The sequence below is a fragment of the Haemaphysalis longicornis genome, unplaced genomic scaffold (assembly GCF_048455015.1).
Source record: "Haemaphysalis longicornis isolate Haplotype H1 unplaced genomic scaffold, Haemaphysalis longicornis Haplotype H1 scaffold_4, whole genome shotgun sequence".
Taxonomy (NCBI): domain Eukaryota; kingdom Metazoa; phylum Arthropoda; class Arachnida; order Ixodida; family Ixodidae; genus Haemaphysalis; species Haemaphysalis longicornis.
In genome coordinates this window covers 16,811,982-16,829,696 of record NW_027526361.1, presented here as the reverse complement: position 1 = coordinate 16,829,696, position 17,715 = coordinate 16,811,982, and the positions used below count along the sequence as shown (strand labels likewise).

Below are 17,715 nucleotides of genomic sequence, written 5' to 3'. Positions count from 1 at the left end.
CTTACTTTATTTGTGCTCACTTACGGGCTAATAATTGTAGATAAGGCATCTTTGACGCCGTGAAAAAGAACTAGGGACAAGTTAGTGTCAGTAACGAGCCCGAAGGCCAGAATTCACATCTGCGCATGCACAAATCACGAGAAATAGTAATCCTTAGAATTTACACAATAATTCATAGAATAAAACAATTTTATGCTTAGGATTCCTGAAAATTCAAAAAAGGGGAAAAGCTCGATATGAGGTGAGTGACGAACAATGAACCGAGAATGCTGTTTTATTTTACTATGTAAAATATTAAAAAATTGCGCATATGCTAAAAAAATAAAAGCATTGGCATCAGCGTAACATTTATATAAGGTAGCAATGGCTGTAAAGATATATCAGGGCGTTATTGATGTGGAAGTGCAGCTAGGCATATTAATATTGCACAATAGATCTTGAACGTTGTCTAGAATTCGCTAACATTTCTGTTCAAGTAATTTCTGTTGACTTATAATTTATCAGGCCTAGCCAAAAGAATCCTGCATAATTTGTAAGATGCTATAAGGTGCTACTTCTTTATAGAGCATTTTGCGTCGCTTAGCTTGCGAGCTCCAGACTGAGATCAAGGTGCAAGATTTGAGCTGCGCCTGAAGCCGGTTCTGCTGAATTGGAATGTTTTGCAGTGATTTTCAAACAACCGCATGCATGCGTTTTAGTGTGTTTTCTCAATTTTGACAGCCTACTAACTTTGATTATAAAAAATGGCTAGAAAAGAAACGGAAAGAAAAAGCGCTCCTTTGTCTCGTTTTCTTTTCTTTCTTTTTTTTTCTGACAAGTGCATCAGCGTAAGTTTGTCTATAAAACTACAAGTAAATGTTATGCTGTGCCTTCGAACCTTATTGCTATAACAAAGTGTTGACTTGAGTATCAGAAAGGAAAGAGACAGATATAGAGATCGAGAGAGGGAGAGAGGGAAATGAGTTAATCTTTCGGCACCGGCATGCGCCACCCTATTCTCACGCGTCGCTGCTTCCCTTTCGCCGCTTTGCAGAACGACTCTTCCATTGACGTGAACAAGCTGGTTCAGGACAACCGCATCGACATCGATGTTGCCGACTCCAAGTACTCCGGTACCTACGAGTGCACCGCTTCGAACGGCATCGGCAAGCCGGTCGTGGCCTACATCACAGTGAAAGTTCTCGGTGAGCGAATGGGTCCAAGCAGGCATGGCTTACGGAGAGCACTCGCAGTGTGCTGGTCCGGATGAAAGGGAACAGGGGGATGGCTTGATCACGCCGCCTTTGTGCCAAGGCGTCGGCTGGCCTTCAAAGACAAAACAACAACAATTCCTCGCAACGGCTTCAAACCTGTCGGCGAGAAACCGGAACCGCGAGTTGCCGTTGTCGCACGGTGTTGGCTTCCGTCTGCCATGCCAGAAACGCTGCGCGCCGTTTACCTGCTGTAACGCCACCCCCTTAAGCCTTGATAATATGTGGGGACGTATACTACGCAATCGGGAAACCGAATTGACAGCAGTATCACAAGAAAATAAATAGCTATATTAGACTGGTGATCCATTCCGTATTTTGCAGCTGGCAAAAGCTCCGCCAGCATGCTCACCAGGCATGCAGTGTGGTTTATCGCACTCCTGCGCGCGCCTGCGCATTGGAGTCGGCCGTATAGTGGTCGCCTCGCCGGCCTGCTATGACTCTTAAATGTTGGAATTTTAATCTGTGTAGAAAACACGTGGCGGCTTAGGGCATCCTGAGGAGGGCACGGATGCTTCTCGCGCGATTCGCTTGGTAACAAAGAGAGAATTGCGGGATCCTCTGCTAGTTAGGGGAAGGATCCGGGGGAAAGTTCCTCCCATTGGGACGAAAAAAAGCCACATTACATATCTCCTTCAGCTAATTGGCGGCAAGGACACTAAAGAATGAACAACTGAAAGATGTTCTATAAAGCGATACAAAAAGTGTGTGTAAATGTGGGAGAAGAGAGGTCATCCCGAGCAAGTACTCATTAACCTCATTAAGTATGCGTGCACGAGTAAGTTACTCATTGTAGCTGGCGGTGGAGAGAAGACGTTGACTGAAACAGAGCGGAGGTCATGGCCCTTTTGCCTATTTAAGCTACCGCAACCAGACGCTTTTTGTTGGGCAAATGAAATAATGCGACGATCTGTGTGTATTTTATACTAAGAGTGATAGCCAGTCCCGTCAAGTAGGTGCGTGAGAAGGCTGCTGGTTAAAAACAACAAGGAGTGCATTAGTACAAGACCAAACAATGTAATGTATACTGAAATAGCTTAATCAAATGAGGATTTGGTTAAGAAGAAAGTCGGGAAAGTAAAGAAAAAAAAAACGTCCTAGAAGAAAAAGTGATCTCTTTCCACCCACACATCCACAAAAAGGCCCCGGGTGCAATCGCGCCGAAACAAAATGGCCCCACAGAGTTCGGAGCACAGCCAGGAACGAAAACGAGGTGAAGAAGCGACTAGTGCATTTGCTCTTGCCAAGGTCGAGTTCAAGCGCTTCACCTCGACAACCCGTTATAGCCACGACACGATGAATTACGAAAAGCGAAGCAACCTACGCAGCTGCAAACTGTTGCGAGCATTTATCTCGTCAATCATTCGCAATGAAATAAAAAAAAAAGATCCTGGTCAATCTCCACTAACGTATAAAACTTTTGGAGGGGCGAAGCATGCAATGTATAAGCGTATTCTTGGCGCCTTGGAATTTTTGCCAACGGAGATGAAACCATTGGGGGGTAGTGGTATACAGCTTTGCTGTAAAAGTCTTTGAAGCACGAAGTTCTTTAGCGCGAGGCGTAAACGAGTGTCCCGGTGTTTTTTAGTACGCGTTACGCTCTAGCGCGAGGCATAAACGAGTTCCCCGGTGTTTTAGTACCGTGACTACATGAGGCGACGATTACGACGACGACAGGAGACGTCAACAGCCCCAGCCCCTAAGGGGTTTCGCCTGTAATAGTTTTCACACTTGCTCGTGGTCCCTTTTATCGGGTAGCCAGTAGTTTAGGCTTTTCCGGGAGGGGCGTTTCTTCCTCAAAGTCCTTCTAAGTTCTGAACCTGCCCCTTGCCCTGCCACTGGCGCGCACGCAGGCAAGCCGACGGTGAAGACGTCGCTGCAGTGGTCGTCGGGCGTGGGCGGCAGCCTGAACGCCGAGCTGCTGTGCGTGACGCACTCGGACACGCCGAGCGCCACGCGCTGGGTGCGCACCGACGGCTCGTGGCTGATGCACGGAGAGTCCGTGTCCCTGCACACGGCCGGCAACCACTATACGGCCCGGTTCAAGCACGTCACCGAGCGAGACTACGGGAACTACACGTGCGAGTCGAAGAACAAGTTCGGCGTCTCCACCGACACCGTCGAACTGCTCGGTACGCTCTATAGCCTCGATGATAACGCTTACAAGTGTCGATACGTTATAGTTCTCTGTTCAGGTCATCACAAGGCGCATCGCTTCCCATATAATACGTCACTTGTGCTGGGTTAAGGCGACGACCTTGAAGCTTTTAAGGGTGTCTGTAACCCTAAACGGCACAGAGTTCGCACCGTTTGGTCCTGCACGACACAAATAGTCCTTTTCCAGACGAGGACAAGCGCTCCTAGCGGCGAATACGGAAAGCAAAATTGGTGGCTCTTTTTGCCATGGTTGCTGGTGACGCTGTTTTCCAATATTGATAATCACGGAGCACGCCCTTGGTGATAGGAAAGAGGTATTCTTTGCATGCACAACGCGCTCCGTTTTTTTACTTCTTTCGCGAAGGTTGCTCTTGGAGTGAACTGTTGACCTCGATTGGTCGTGCTGTTGACGAACTTTTGGACATTTTCTCATGCCAGTGATTGATTGTCCGATGACTTAAAAAATTTTCACCAACCCTCGATTGCGAACCAGTATATATTTGTAGTTAGGACCGGCGTCCCTGTCACATCCGTCAGAAGCGGTATCTGCGATAAGAGCGAGCCACCAAAAGCAATGGCGGCGCCTTCAAGCGCATGTGCAAATAAAGGCCGTGGAAAATGTCCATTGTACTGTTGCTGTACGATGGTACCGAAGGTCAATGGTGGCGCGGGATAGTTGCGAAACTCTGCGAAACTCAGATAAGCTTAACACAGTCGTTTACAAGTTGTACGCAAATCATTGTATGCGCATGGCCTGTTAAACGTCGCATGCACCACATGACAGCGAAGCACTACAGTGAAGCATCAATGGACTTCAAATTGGAACGGGGGGAGGGGCGCTTCGTGGGCGGCTCCCTCCACATTAAATTGAACAGCGGAGCCGGTTAAAAAGCTTTTAGTTCCGTCGTGGAGCGTAACCAGAAAACTGTCATCATCGGCGAAGGGGAGAGGGTGAAAATGCTAGCCCAAGAAGTGCGAGGGGAAGTGGCGAGGAGGCAAGGAGCTCGCGAACGGGTGTTCGGAGTGCGCGCATCAAGAAAGAAATGTCGTTGGGGAGGTTTCGGGAGCCTAACCCGGGACCGTTGCGCCGTGAAACCGACTACCTAACCACTGGTTCACCCCAAAGGCCCGATGGGTAGGTGGTTAACAGCGGTGGGGAACAACATGTGCGGCCAATTAATTGCAAAGAAAAAAGGTTGTGTGGGCACGCAGTGCGCATTTAAAAGGAAAAAAAGGCCAGATAGAAATGATAACAAGCATCAAAGACAATCGGTTAATTTTGAAGGGGGAACAATAAATAAAACTAACAAAAAATTTAAGCGCCCATTGCGTGCAAAAGCCATTCCGTCTCGCCTTTCCAGGTCGCCTCATTACGAGACGGGAAGTTAAATGCAAACATGTGTTTGGGAGGTTGGAAATAAATAAACCCCACAAATTAAGCGCAACAAAAAACAATTAAAAGTCTGCCGCCGCATGAAGCAAAAAGAGACGAACCGGGGCAAAAAACGCTTCCCGTGGTCAGAATCTAACCTGGGTCACTCGCGTTATGAAACCGGCATCTATGCGATTGCGTTCGCGGCGTGACCTGTCGCGTGCTGTTCTCCTCGCCAGTTCACCTGCGCTGGCGTCTGGAGTGGGGAGCACTGACGCCGATTTCGCGCTAAAGACGCACAGTTGGCGAAGCAGGTTGCCGCGGGTTCTAATCGCGTGCTAACACGGCCTACTTTGGGAGAGATGTAAAAGGCTGCGTACGGAACGATCCGGGCCTGCCAGTCATGTTAAACGTTCAGCGGCAGGTTCAGAAATTCATGTGAACTGCAACAGCGGGGTCTCTGACGAAGGAAGAAGGGCCACCAGCTCTGCTTTCTCCAGCCTTGCACCACTAGTACAAGCTGCGCCAATTTTTTTTTACGCGTAAGCGCACCATATGGCCCCGCTTTGAAGAGTAGCGTCGCTGGTGTATGAAGGTCGACGAGGAAACCCGAGAAAGTGTTGCTAGGTTACTTCGTTCTGTTGGAATGTGAAGCCTCTTAATCGAAGTCATAGAGGGAAGAACTCGTCCCTAGCAAGAAATAGTAGTACTAGGCAACACCCTGGTTTGTCGGTGTGTGACGCCACAGGCGGGAGCGCTTGTAGCGCGTCGTCTCCTGCTGTGCATATATACCAAGCGGCGCTCCCCCCGCTCGAGCGGTACCACTCGCATTCACCTTGGCGAACTGGCTTCAATTACACACGTGAGCTTAAATGTCCTAACCTTGTATGTTCCCGTCGCGGGTGTGTGAGCAATTAGATAAATGTTCAGAGAATAATTAGACAATTATGAGAGCAGAAATGGGGGAAGTATGCTCACGTCCTCCTCTATTTTTTAGTTAATGCCAAGGCTGTGCAGCTTGCTTATCCGAGGTCCGTATTAACGCGTATATTCGTATGTTCTGCAACAAAAATGGGCGACGTTTCGTGTGCCACTAAAGCGTGGTTTTAATGCTGCTGTCCTTTTCGCCCTCACAGGTGCACCGACGAAACCAGTTGTCATGGGCATCGAGGGCCCCAACTCGACTGCCTACCACATCTCGCTGTCCTCGGTGGCCCCGTTCCCCGTCAACAAGTACATCATCTACATCCGAGCAGAAAAGGTCCGCGCCGCCGCTGCTCTTGCATTATCCCTGAAAGAAAGAAAAGAGAAGAGAAAATCAATGAAAAAGCGTGTTAATGCGCGCTTGTTGGCACATGAAGTTTTGAAAACATCGCTAGGACGGGAACATAAGGCGAGACGGCACTGGGCGCTGACCGGCAACAAAGAGTTTATTTCGTTGTAGCGGAGTATATACCCTCGGAAAACACAGAAATAAGCATAAGGTTCGAATTCAAGGAATCCGTTTTTCTACAGGACAATGCACTGCGCGGAGATTACGACGGACGCCATGCTGACCGACGTTGTTTCGCGTGTGGCCGATGTGGGCTCAAAAAGCAGATTCGAAAACCGGTGGAGCAAAAAATTATACAACTTGGAACGGCTACCACTCGGATGGGCGACATGGCGCCCATCAACCCCACCAGGAAGGGGTGTCAATAACAGCTAGTCAAAGGCCTAGCTTTCACTAAAGCGGAAAGTAACTGTGCGCGTGGTTGTTGAAGGCAGTCGCAACCCTCCACTCTGTATTTTGACATATACAGCCCGGCCTCCAGTTAAAAACAACACTCGAGCGTACAAAACATCGCTAAGGAGTACCGCTAAGTCGCCTTTTGTAAAAGGCGAGTGATGTCGCATTGGGTAATTACACGCAAACGTGCGCCGGTGTTCTTAGGAAACGCTCATAAAGAGTACTGGTGCACGGTACATGTCCCGCAGATTCGCTTTATTCAAAACAAAGCAAAAATTCAGTGTCATTCCACTCTGCGAAGGCAGATGACCAGCGGAGCTCTTTTCTGGGTTAGCGACCCGTCCCCAGGAATTCCCAAACGATCACACACCGTACAAGCTCCCGCTCAAACCGCGCCGTCGCGCCGGTAAAGCGGTTTGTAGCCACGCCGACGCCTCGCGTTGTCCGCCTCGCGGTACTCGGGATACAGATGGTCATGGCGCGTGTACTCTTCGCGTCCGCGGCCCGGTCGTCGACGGTGGTCTCCTTTTACCGCGTTCTCGATTTTTAACACGAAACTGCTTTATTCCGGGATTCACGAAGATTTCACTTACGTGATATCCGTCACTGAAGTGACGCCACTACAACGAAGCAAGCGGCCTGTAAAGGGTGCACCCCTGCACACAAGGTCTTCTTGCGGGTTAGCAAATTTATAAACTAAAGAGTACGTTTTACTTCGGGTTGTTCGTTTTCGGGTTTTATATTTTAACACGAAATTGTTTTATGCGGTGTACACCGAGATTTCACTGCCGCCATATCTGTCATGGAAATGACGTTAGTACACCTTTGCTGAAGCAATCCGCCAGCAGGACGTTGCTTGCCAAGCACACCCACAAGACAGTCGCCGACCCGCAAATCATGCTTAGCTGCAGATTTCGCAGCACATTCCACTTTCGTGTTTTACCGAATCCTAGGACAAAGTAATTAGCATAATTTTCCCCTTATGACTAGGCTTCACTGTTCAACCAAAATGCGGGAAAGCCAGCTTACAAAGACCAAGCTTACGCCGATTTTTTTTTAAGTAGGCACCCCTCTCAAAAATGACTTGCTAGAAAGACAATTCTCCAGAGGTAATATGAGCCATCTCATCCAAATATGAAGTTCTGGAGGGGAACAGGCGGCCTACGGGAGAGGGTTCGCATATAGCCCTAGATGAGAACACGTGCAGGGGAGTTGGACTATAACAACTCCGCTTTAAAAACGATAACCCAGTGCATTTCCTCTTCATGAGGTTGAGCCAGTGTTTGTCTAGCATTAAGCGTCGAATGGATTCCACATTCTGCAAGCTGGTCATGACTGCACCAACGCACACATGTCAAAGTGAAACGAAAATTTTAAGTTTACCGAAAGTCGATGCGCGGTTGTTGTGTACTTATTTGCTGCCCTCTCTGGGGCTCGATTTTCTCCTATCTTAGCCTTGTGCATTAATGCGTGCATAACTTAGTCGTTTTTGAGTCGTTTCCAAAGCGTTGTATATTGTCACGAAGCCAAAGACGACGTAGTTGTCTTGAAGGAAAAAACAAGTTTATTGGAGCGAACTTGTGCTCCCCTTACAACTCAATGAATACACAGGCGGCGAAGCAGCAGTTAACAAAGTGACGTGCGCAGGCGAGTGTCAGCGAATTAAATACCGCAGCATCTGCTCTGCGGATGCGCCGCATCTGCTCTACCCGCCGCGGTGGCTCAGTGGCTAAGGCGTTGCGCTGCTGAGCACGTTCCCGGCCGCGGCGGCCGCTTTTCTGATGGAGGCGAAAAGCAAAAACGCCCGTGTGTACGAGATTTCGGCGCACGTTAAAGATCCCCAGGTGGTCAAAATTAATCCGGAGCCCTCAACTACGGCGCGCCTCATCGCCTGCGTTGCGTCGGCGCGTTAAATCCTTCAATCAATTAATCAATCTGCTCTGCGGGCATTCATCTTTGCGTGCGAGTGTTTCTCGAACCGTCGAATTACATCCAGAATACTGCAGATCAAGGAATATTATTCTAGGTTGTTGACGTTAGCTCGAAACGCTCTCCCTATCAAAAGAGTTAACACATGCGGCATAAAAATAAAGAATGGAACACGCACTTCGCTTGGCACACAGATAACACAGACCAGGCGGTAAAAACAAACCACAGGCGGCGAAGCAGCAGTCAACAAACCGACGTGCGCAGGCGGGGTTCGCGGCAATATGCGTGGTTCGCGGCAATATTTAGGCCCTAATTTTGCAGGTCTTTAGATGGAATACCTTGTTTCTTTACTTTTTTTTTCTCGCAGCACGCTCAGGACGTGGACGAATGGCGCAACATCACCATCCCGCGAGGCCACGAGGTGCCGAAGATGGGCTCCAAGTACTCCACCAGCTACGTGATAACCAACCTCGAGCCTGAGACTCGATACGAGGCGTTCGCGGGCGCCTCCAACGAGTTGGGCATGAGTCGCCTGACAAACTTTGACTTCGCGACGGCATTCGGTGAGAACGCCTGCTCAGCGCTGGCTTAGCTGCACCAGAGTCCTTTAATGCTTTACTGGTCACGAAACTTCGGCTCTCGGTTCATATAGGGACCGCGCGCGCCGCTACAGGCGCCACCTCCGCACGAAGGTCATCCAGCCGCCGCGCGTGCGGCGTATTGGCCAGCTCTTGGCGTGCAAACGCTCGATGCTTTTGGTGTCTGCGCGCTGATTAACTGCGTTTTTTTCGTAGTAGTTAGCGATGAATAGTCCGGTTATTGTATTAATAACCTGCCTTCAATGGGGTTTTATTTTTCGAAGTAAGTTACCGTAAACTTCGGCCGCGAACGGCAACGGCTTGTGTGTGCTCTGGCACAAGCGCTGCGCCGTCGTGTTTACGGATTTTAAATCTATATTGCTTCTTTTCTTAAAGCAAAGTTGTAAATACCACACATACGGTAGCTGTGTAGTCACGGGCTGCTGCGGGCCTATCGATAATACAATAAAAAAACTGAAAGAAACCAAGTACGCGTCGTTCAGACTACGCTTAATGAATCCGTTGATTGCTCTGGAATGCACAGAACGCTAAAAGAGATAGCCCAATAGTATTGTCGTTTCGATGAGTGTATACATACTTGAAAACATCTAAAAACGCTGCAGAAACGCGAAGGATCAAAACACGAAGAGATACAGGGTGTTTCAGCGAACACTTTTAACAATTCTTAAAAATAGGCTCTTCGAGAAAAAAAAGAAACCCTCTTCAGAAGCAGATTGCTAGCTGCGGCGGACGCCAGATAGTATCAAGGGTGTGCACATTAGTTAGGTGGGTAATTAAACTCTACTAATGTACTTCTTAATTAGTAGAGTTTGGTGGTTGTTGTCAATGGTGATTTTGTGGCCCCAGAGAAGGCGATTTCATGTCAGTTTTTAAAACAACGAAAAAGTCGGTGTTTAAAGCCCTGTAGCGTGAGGAAACCTGCCGTTTTTTTCCGCTCAAAAACGAAACTCGGCGCTGAAGGAGCGCTAAAAGTCTTGAGCGAACGCAATGTCGGTTGGTGACGTGTTTCAATGAATGTGGCGGGCAATTCGAAATGTGAGTGCAATTTTCCCTAGCTAGGAAGCCTCAGCAAGCAGCCACAGCCGCGAAAGCCCTCCTCGCCCAGCAAACAAACCTTTCCTTTGTCTGATGCGCTTTCTAACACGCCGCGATTATAAACGAACAGCAAATAAACCTAACGAAAAAAAAAAAAGGAACGGATGGTGACGTTTCACATCTTGCACGTCTGGTAGCCGCGTCAGATGTGGTTGAGACAATAAAAAAAGAAAAGCAAAACTGTCGCCAACGCCCACTAGGACTCCCGAAACGGGCGACCGTGTTGTGGGCAATGGCTAGCCTCTTTCTTGCGCCTACCAACGAAACAAAAGATAACGCTAGCCGTGGTATGAGGTGAGCGTTGATCATTGGAAAAATACGAGAGGCGATGGAGTTGATATCAGCTGATTCCTTAGCGTGGGGAATGACCAGAGCCTTTTAAATGCAGAGCATTTCTTAGCCTCGCCTGTTCCTGCGTCGGACGGTGTCAACAGTTTCGCGTCCGCAGCAGGTGCGCCTCTCCTTCCCTCCTCTCTCTCAACAGCAACTGGCGCGCGCATGCGTCGTAGTCAGCCCGTTCGCTCCATCGCGGTCTCGGCGTAACAGGTGCGTCATAGCAGCGCGGTGGTGCGTGGAAGGGCGCGCGCTGCTTGCGCATGCGCGCTCTCCCCCCCCCCCCCCCCCCCCCGTACTGCTCTCCCTCTACTGCGCGCGCTGCAAATATAAAGCCGCTAGCGATCGCTTGTGCTTCAGTCACTGCGTTGCTCCTTCCTTCCTTGGTTGACGCTCGTGCCCACGTTTACTCGTGTCTGCTACTCCAGCATCACGGAAGAAGCGATGGAAGCAACACTGCCTTCAATCAGTACTGAGGCCCCAATGATCTGCATTTACTCGTGTTCCCCTCGCGGGAAGGCGCGGGAATTTTTTTTAATTGGGCGACACAGTCACTGCAACACGTCATCAGCGGATGTTGCGTTTGCACTAGACTTCTGGCGCACCATGTGCGCTGCGTTTCGGTTTCATGGGGGAAAAAAACTTCATTTTTTGCGGGCTGCAGGGCTCTACAGAGTGCATTTTTCTTTGCTTTAAAAACTGGTCCGTTATCGTCGTCTCCGTGGCTAGAAACTCGCCACTGGCAATAACCGCCAAACTTCGCTAATTAAAAAGTTCATTACAGAGTTTTAGTTAATTAACTATGTAATTCGCATGTTTCTCATAACTGCCAACGTCCGCCGAACCTGATAGCTTGTTCCTTAACAGAATTCCTATTTTTCTTGAAAAGTCTACCTTCAGGAATTTTTGAAAGTGTTCACTGAAACACCCTGTAGATGTTGCACCGTGTGTCCTTCCGCTTGCACGCTTTGCAATCCTTGCAAAAACAGAAAGCAGAAAAAGAACAATGAAAATGATTTTATCACACGCAACAAAAAATTTCAATGTTACGAAGGGAAACAAAAGAGCGTGGTCCAGCGTACAAAAATTTATTTTTTCACGCTGCGATGTGCAGCACACGGAGGAAACAGAATATGGCTGTGAAGGAAAGTTTGACATCCACCTAAATGCAGCCATACGGCTACAAAGGAAAGCTATACAGCTTTCTCAGAAACTTCGCAGTTGAAGAAAAATTCCTCCTGGTCCAGGATTCGAACCCGGGACCACTGCTTAACCGGAGCAGTCGCTCTACCAACTGAGCTAACCAGGAGGCTAGTCGTTAGTAGCGCGAAAGCGAATTGATCAACAACTCGAAGTGAAGGAAGTGTAGTGAAGTGTAGCCGTATGGCTGCATTTAGGTGGATGTCAAACTTTCCTTCACAGAAACTTACTCCACCTTGGGGATTTCCCCTAAATCTGGTCGATTAGAATATGGCTAAGTGGCTAAGGCGTTGCGCTGCTGAGCACGAGGTCGCGGGTTCGATTCCCGGCCGCGGCGGCCGCTTTTCTGATGGAGGCGAAAAGCAAAAACGCCCGTGTGTACGAGATTTCGGCGCACGTTAAAGATCCCCAGGTGGTCAAAATTAATCCGGAGCCCTCCACTACGGCGCGCCTCATCGCCTGCGTTGCGTCGGCGCGTTAAACCCTACAATCAAATCAAAAATCAAATCGAGGAAACAGAATATTGCCACGTAGCCAAGAACGACGCAAAGCTTTTCTGAACGCAGCGAACTAGCGATCTCCTGCACTACAAAAGACTAGAATGAAACACAAACGTCGAAGAAGCAGTTCGCAGTGTGACGTGAACAGATGAACGTCGATAAAGTGAGTTGCGCGGCGTTTGCTATGCATGCATTACTCTTGGAACGTTATTAATTTCAGATCCATGGAAATGGGATCGAGTACAGCCGGTAAAAGGCTTGTCTATAACACAGCTTTCGTACTCTCAGCCCTATCCTGCCCCGCCGGAGCGGGATTTGAATAAAACTACTGCGGAATTCTGAAGTCTTAGCCCTTAGCTTTTGCCTCCGACATGTTTGGAACGAGTATGTTTCCGCAGTTTTCGAATGTAGCTCGTTGAAGTCGAAATCGCTGTTATAGACAAGCGTTTTACCGACTGTACATTGTCGGAGAAACAAAAAATCAAGTTAGCGACAAGGTGGCACCCTTTCCATATCAAACAATATTGCCCGACGGGACGTACGACAAAAAGAGCAAACGGGCGCTCTGGTTGAAACTGCAGATAAGAAACCGGAATCGGCCACGCGCGGTTACAAAACAAGCAAAACGAACCATAAGGGATAATTCGCGGAAATATGAAAAGTAAAACCACAAGGACGTCCCAAAGCTTTTTTACACGCGAGCCTGAGCGAAATGTAATACAAGTTTGCAAACAGGCAATGAAGCACCGCTACAACCTGACTGATATGACACAAATCCGGCTTTAAGTTAGCCTTGTACAATTCTAGGTCCACGATGCTCTCAAAAGGGTACATTGCTTGTTTTATTCTCACACACAGTTCATTTCCACACACTGTCGCACACTTATAATCGAAGCTGGAATCTCCCGTTGCTTGCCTTGGAATGACGCCCCTCCATTTGTCACACAGCTGCCCGTGGCTCGGTCAAAAGAACAAGGAAAGATTTTCTGTGGTATCGTTGTACAAGGAACGACACCCCGGGACGCAACTCATGTTCGACATCGTCGTTGCACTACTTAAGTCGCATGACAAGAGCGCGATATGCACGTTACATTTTTTTTCCCGCACAAAACAAACACAACTCGTCGCGGCTCCGCCGTTCGAGCCAGCGCAACGCCGCCCGAGGAGTGACCTCAGTGAGAGGGTGGCGCCACCGCGCGGCGGCCAAACGCATCATATGAAGCTCTCCCATTGAGTTACGGAGCAGTTTCGTGACCAGTAAAGCATTGAAGGACTCTGGCTGCACTTTGGGGAGGATGCAACAATTTAAAATTTTCGGCGCTAATGTTTTTCTTGTAACGAGGTTATTTTGGGATAGTTGTTGGCATGCTAAAAATAGATTATTTCCTAATATTGGTACAAAGGCTCAGGCCGGTGCGGTTAGCGTGTTCGTCCCACAGTGCCCAACACACAAGGGATCAAATTAGTAGTTGAGAGCACTTTTTGCCTGCTCAAGACGATATTGCTTAATTTCAAAGTTCTTTGGGTATGACTGTTGGCATATCAGGTACCTGAAGGCTGTTTTATGTTTATTCGATTTAAAAATATAGCATTAATTTTATTAGTGTAACAGGCTCGCTATTTCGATATTATATAATTACATGGGCGCGATAGAAACAGACGTATTTAATGAATCCTCCTGTTCAAAGGTGCCCATCAGCCCAGCTAACGACAGGACTTGTTGCTTCCGATGCGCTTAGTGATAAAAAACAAATGAATGATGTACAGGCAATGCAAAATAATAAAAGAGTGAGGAAGATATATATAGAGAGCTCTTTCTCACACACGCAGGGTTGCACATAATGCGCGGCACAGACAGGCACGGGCAAACATTTAATGCCTGCACGTCATGGGTGACCCCTGGAAAGAGCTCACGGGGCGTTTGGGCCAAGACAACCCCATTGCGGCTATCCCATGACCCAAGAACGTTTTGCGTGCGGAAATCTTTGCGCAGTAGCTACCGTACAAGTAATGCTGACAAAAATTCTGGCAGAATGCGCAAGATATGATCGATGTCATTCAACACACCACATGCTACGCACAGATGCGAGTTGGAAATCCCAATTTCCCAATTCCCAATCCCAATAACGAAAGTTGATCGTGAAAGCAACACTTAGGCGCAAGCGGTGTACCACGCAATGAAGCTTCCTGTTGAGGCGTCGCGAAACACGAAACTTGCATTATTGGTCGGCGGCACACACACACACACACACACGGGGAGAGAGAGAGAGAGAGAGAGAGAGAGAGAGAGAGAGAGAGAGAGATAGAGACAGAGAGAGAGAGAGAGAGAGAGAGAGAGAGAGAGAGAGAGAGAGAGAGAGAGAGAGAGAGAGAGAGAGAGAGAGAGAGAGAGAGAGCAATCCTTAGAGTCTTGTCAACCAGGCTAGAAGGCGAACGAGCGAATTTGCATCCTCTCGAGAGATGTCATCCTCGAAAGACAACACACTGTATGCTCTCTCACAAGGAAAGCACATGTAGGCAGCTCACAACTCAGGTAACAAGAACTCAGAAGGATAAGGAAAATGTTCGGTGACATGCTGTCATATAGCTCCAGTATTTTCGCCTGCAGAAAGGGGCCAAGCTGCACAGTACTCCGTTAACTGCTCGGTCTCCTTCGTCGAGTGTGTGTCGTACTTGTCACCAAATAAAGGTTTGGGCAAGTCAGGGGCGCCTGTCATCTGCAAAAGTAAAGTGGAAGTCTGGTCCTGTTGGTTCACGGTGTTCAGGGTAAAACCAGTGCAAACACGCTACCCTTCCAGTGACTGTCCTTGTCTTGCCTCTCCTCTTGTGTAGCGTGCTTTCACTGGTCTTTCCCTGAACATTTGCAAAAGCTTCTTTTTTCTAACGTGAGCAGAAGTATCCCGAAGCTCGTCACGCAGATTGCAAGCTATATTTCACCGGTACAGGTAGCACGCCCCTCACCCATCGAAAGATAATAACCTCCCTCGCCCATTCCTCTTTTTTTTTTTCAAGTCGGTTATTGGGTTAGTGTGGAATACAGTGCAGTATTTATAAATGCCTGGGTTCTATGGGAAACGATGAACTTGAGGGGATTTTTTTTTATTTTAGTGGTTGAGTAGCCACGCATTCATGTACGCTTCGCTTGCGGGAACATGAGACTATGGGTGACTTGCTGTGCCGACAATTTTGCAATCAGTAACGTGGTTTCGGCTGGTACTATGTTCCCGTGTGCTCGCAATTTTTGGAGATATTTTTATCATATTAAAACCTTGTGAGAAGGTGGCTCAGGGTTGGCACGTGATGAACAGGCATAACACACCCTTCATCCCCTCACACCTCACCTCGCACCTTCAAAACTGTCCCACATGCCTCTTCCTTTTCTCCTTTCCCTCCAGACTCCAGAAGGAGGCGAATGCGGTGCGCATGCTCGGAGATACGCGTTTGATTTTCACACCGAATACTTTTGCCGACTGGAAAACAGGCGTGAACGCGCACACACACAAACAACCTGAATTTTTCAGCCGAATTTATGAATGGAAGCTTCTGCTTAAGGGAAAGAATTTTTTCGTTTAGGCAGCAGCAGAATGCTCGCATTTGCAACATACGCGTCGTCCCGAAAAGCCCTTCTTTTGGATAGTGACAAAATGGAGTCTTAAATTATTGTTGCAGTATATGGTCTGAAAACTATCGCAGCTTACGTTATGTGACTTTTACTGATTTTTGAAGCCAGTTGCACTGCATTTCAATGCTTTGCTCAACCTTTGGCAGAAACTTGCTTGAGTCTTTGACTGCTAACTACTTGGTGCTTAGGCTCTGGGTTTGGTATTTAACGTGTTTAGTTCTTACTTTTGTGTTTTCTTGTGAAGGCTACGTCATTGTTTTCGTTTTCCTGCATGATAGTTGTATGCAGCACTTGTTTATTATGGTTTTCACCCAACGCAGTGCTGCCTAAAAAGCCGTTGAGTACCAAAGCCAGCGAGGAAGTTGAAGCTGGTCTTCAAGCTAATGACCCCGGTAGAGACCCTGGATGATTTACTTTTTTGTTCATGGCCTGGCATGGGAAGCCTGACCCAAGGAGCATGGCCTTGGCACGCCTGCTGCATGTCATTATAGGCATGCAAGACACATTGACACAGTTTATTTTGCAGATCTCTCTTTTGTTGCGCTCTTACAGCCTATTGCATTTTTTATTTGTGACAGAAATACTTATTTTTATAGATATAGAAGATGAGATATTTATGCTTTACTCTAAAGCTATCTTCCGCATAAAACTTTGGGCAGACAAGCAGAATGGTACAAATGTAATTCTATCGGTTAAGCGCTATATAGGTTTTAAAAGAGGAAGTATTGCTACATGGGCAGGCAATGCCATCGCAAAGGTTGCTTCTTTATGATATGTATATCACGAGCTTTACTTCATCAAGCTTCGGCTGTCGACAGTGTAGAAATAAAGCAGATCAAGGGCTAATTTGTCGTCGTTGTCATTAGGATGTTTATAAAAAGTTTATCAATGTTGCGGGTGTTATTACCAAGAAATGTAAACTTCACGTGATGTTGTATTTACTGCAGAAAACAGGTGAAAATTACTCGGTTTATGTCCACTATACGACATGATCAATGAAACAGAATAGCAGTCAGGAAAGCGAAAATGGCGCCCATGATCAATACCTGCTTCACAGTAAGGACTTTCACAGCCATTTTGGTATTTGCCTAAGCATTTTGTGCCAGCACCAATAGAATGTGCCAATGTGCCACCTAATCCGTGAGCGTGATTGAAACTCATTGGTCGGGAGAGTCTAGAGTCAACGCTGTCAAAGCAGATATTCGAGGCTTTGCGCACTTACAGGTGTATTGCCAATAAAGCTGTATAACTTTGCAATGCTAGTTGCCACCTGGTGACGTCTGCCAAGTGCAATGGCAAGAGATTTAGAACGTCGTGGAATTTCTAACACCATGTATCACCGTTGCCGTGAGGAAGCCATGGGGTAGAATATGGGCAAGTTGGTATTCAGCTGTGAAACACATTAGAGCGCGAAGGTAGACGGAGAGTAGGAGAACCCGTGTTCTCCCCTAGAATTTGTCTACCCTCGCGTTATAATTTGTTCCAAAGCCACGGAGTATTCGTGCTGTGAGGCAAAGATTGGTGGGGGATTTAAGGAGTAAAATTAAAGCATGTGCTTTAGTGGAGCCCCGCTGACCCTCTTTCAATAAACCGCACTAAAATCATCCCCTTTATCATTGATAGCGCAAGAAATCTAGACCATCCCTTCCACAGTGCGGTTATAATTTTAGTCAGAATTCAAAGCCCCGGAATAGATGGCGATGGTATTTCTGCACTGCGGCATGCGAAATGAATCGCACGTCGTCTGGGTATGTCGCAACAAAAGGTACTCTTCTACATCTTCACACACTTGAATTGTCCACAAGAAATTTACTTTCATACCATCTTTCCTTAACCGTGAATGCAAGAACACACGCAAAAGAACATTGGTCCCTATGGTGTCTGGTTGCTAGCAGACTGGGAACTTTTCCAGCATCATCGGTCATCAGC

The 17,715-nt window shown here is 47.7% G+C and overlaps 1 protein-coding gene across 3 annotated transcripts in view; it reads left to right on the top strand.

Annotated features, from left to right (window-relative positions):
* The window catches only part of LOC144178321 (limbic system-associated membrane protein-like), a 215,281-nt gene that overhangs the window by 194,121 nt on the left and 3,445 nt on the right, over positions 1-17,715 (top strand). For 2 of the 3 annotated variants that reach the window (XM_077706073.1, XM_077706074.1), the window contains 5 exons: positions 1,034-1,184; positions 3,104-3,382; positions 5,916-6,040; positions 8,805-9,000; positions 16,107-16,178. In XM_077706073.1, the coding sequence (XP_077562199.1) occupies positions 1,034-1,184; positions 3,104-3,382; positions 5,916-6,040; positions 8,805-9,000; positions 16,107-16,178 (823 nt within the window). The remainder of the gene's footprint in view (positions 1-1,033; positions 1,185-3,103; positions 3,383-5,915; positions 6,041-8,804; positions 9,001-16,106; positions 16,179-17,715) is intronic. The other variant, XM_077706075.1, reaches the window with a different exon arrangement.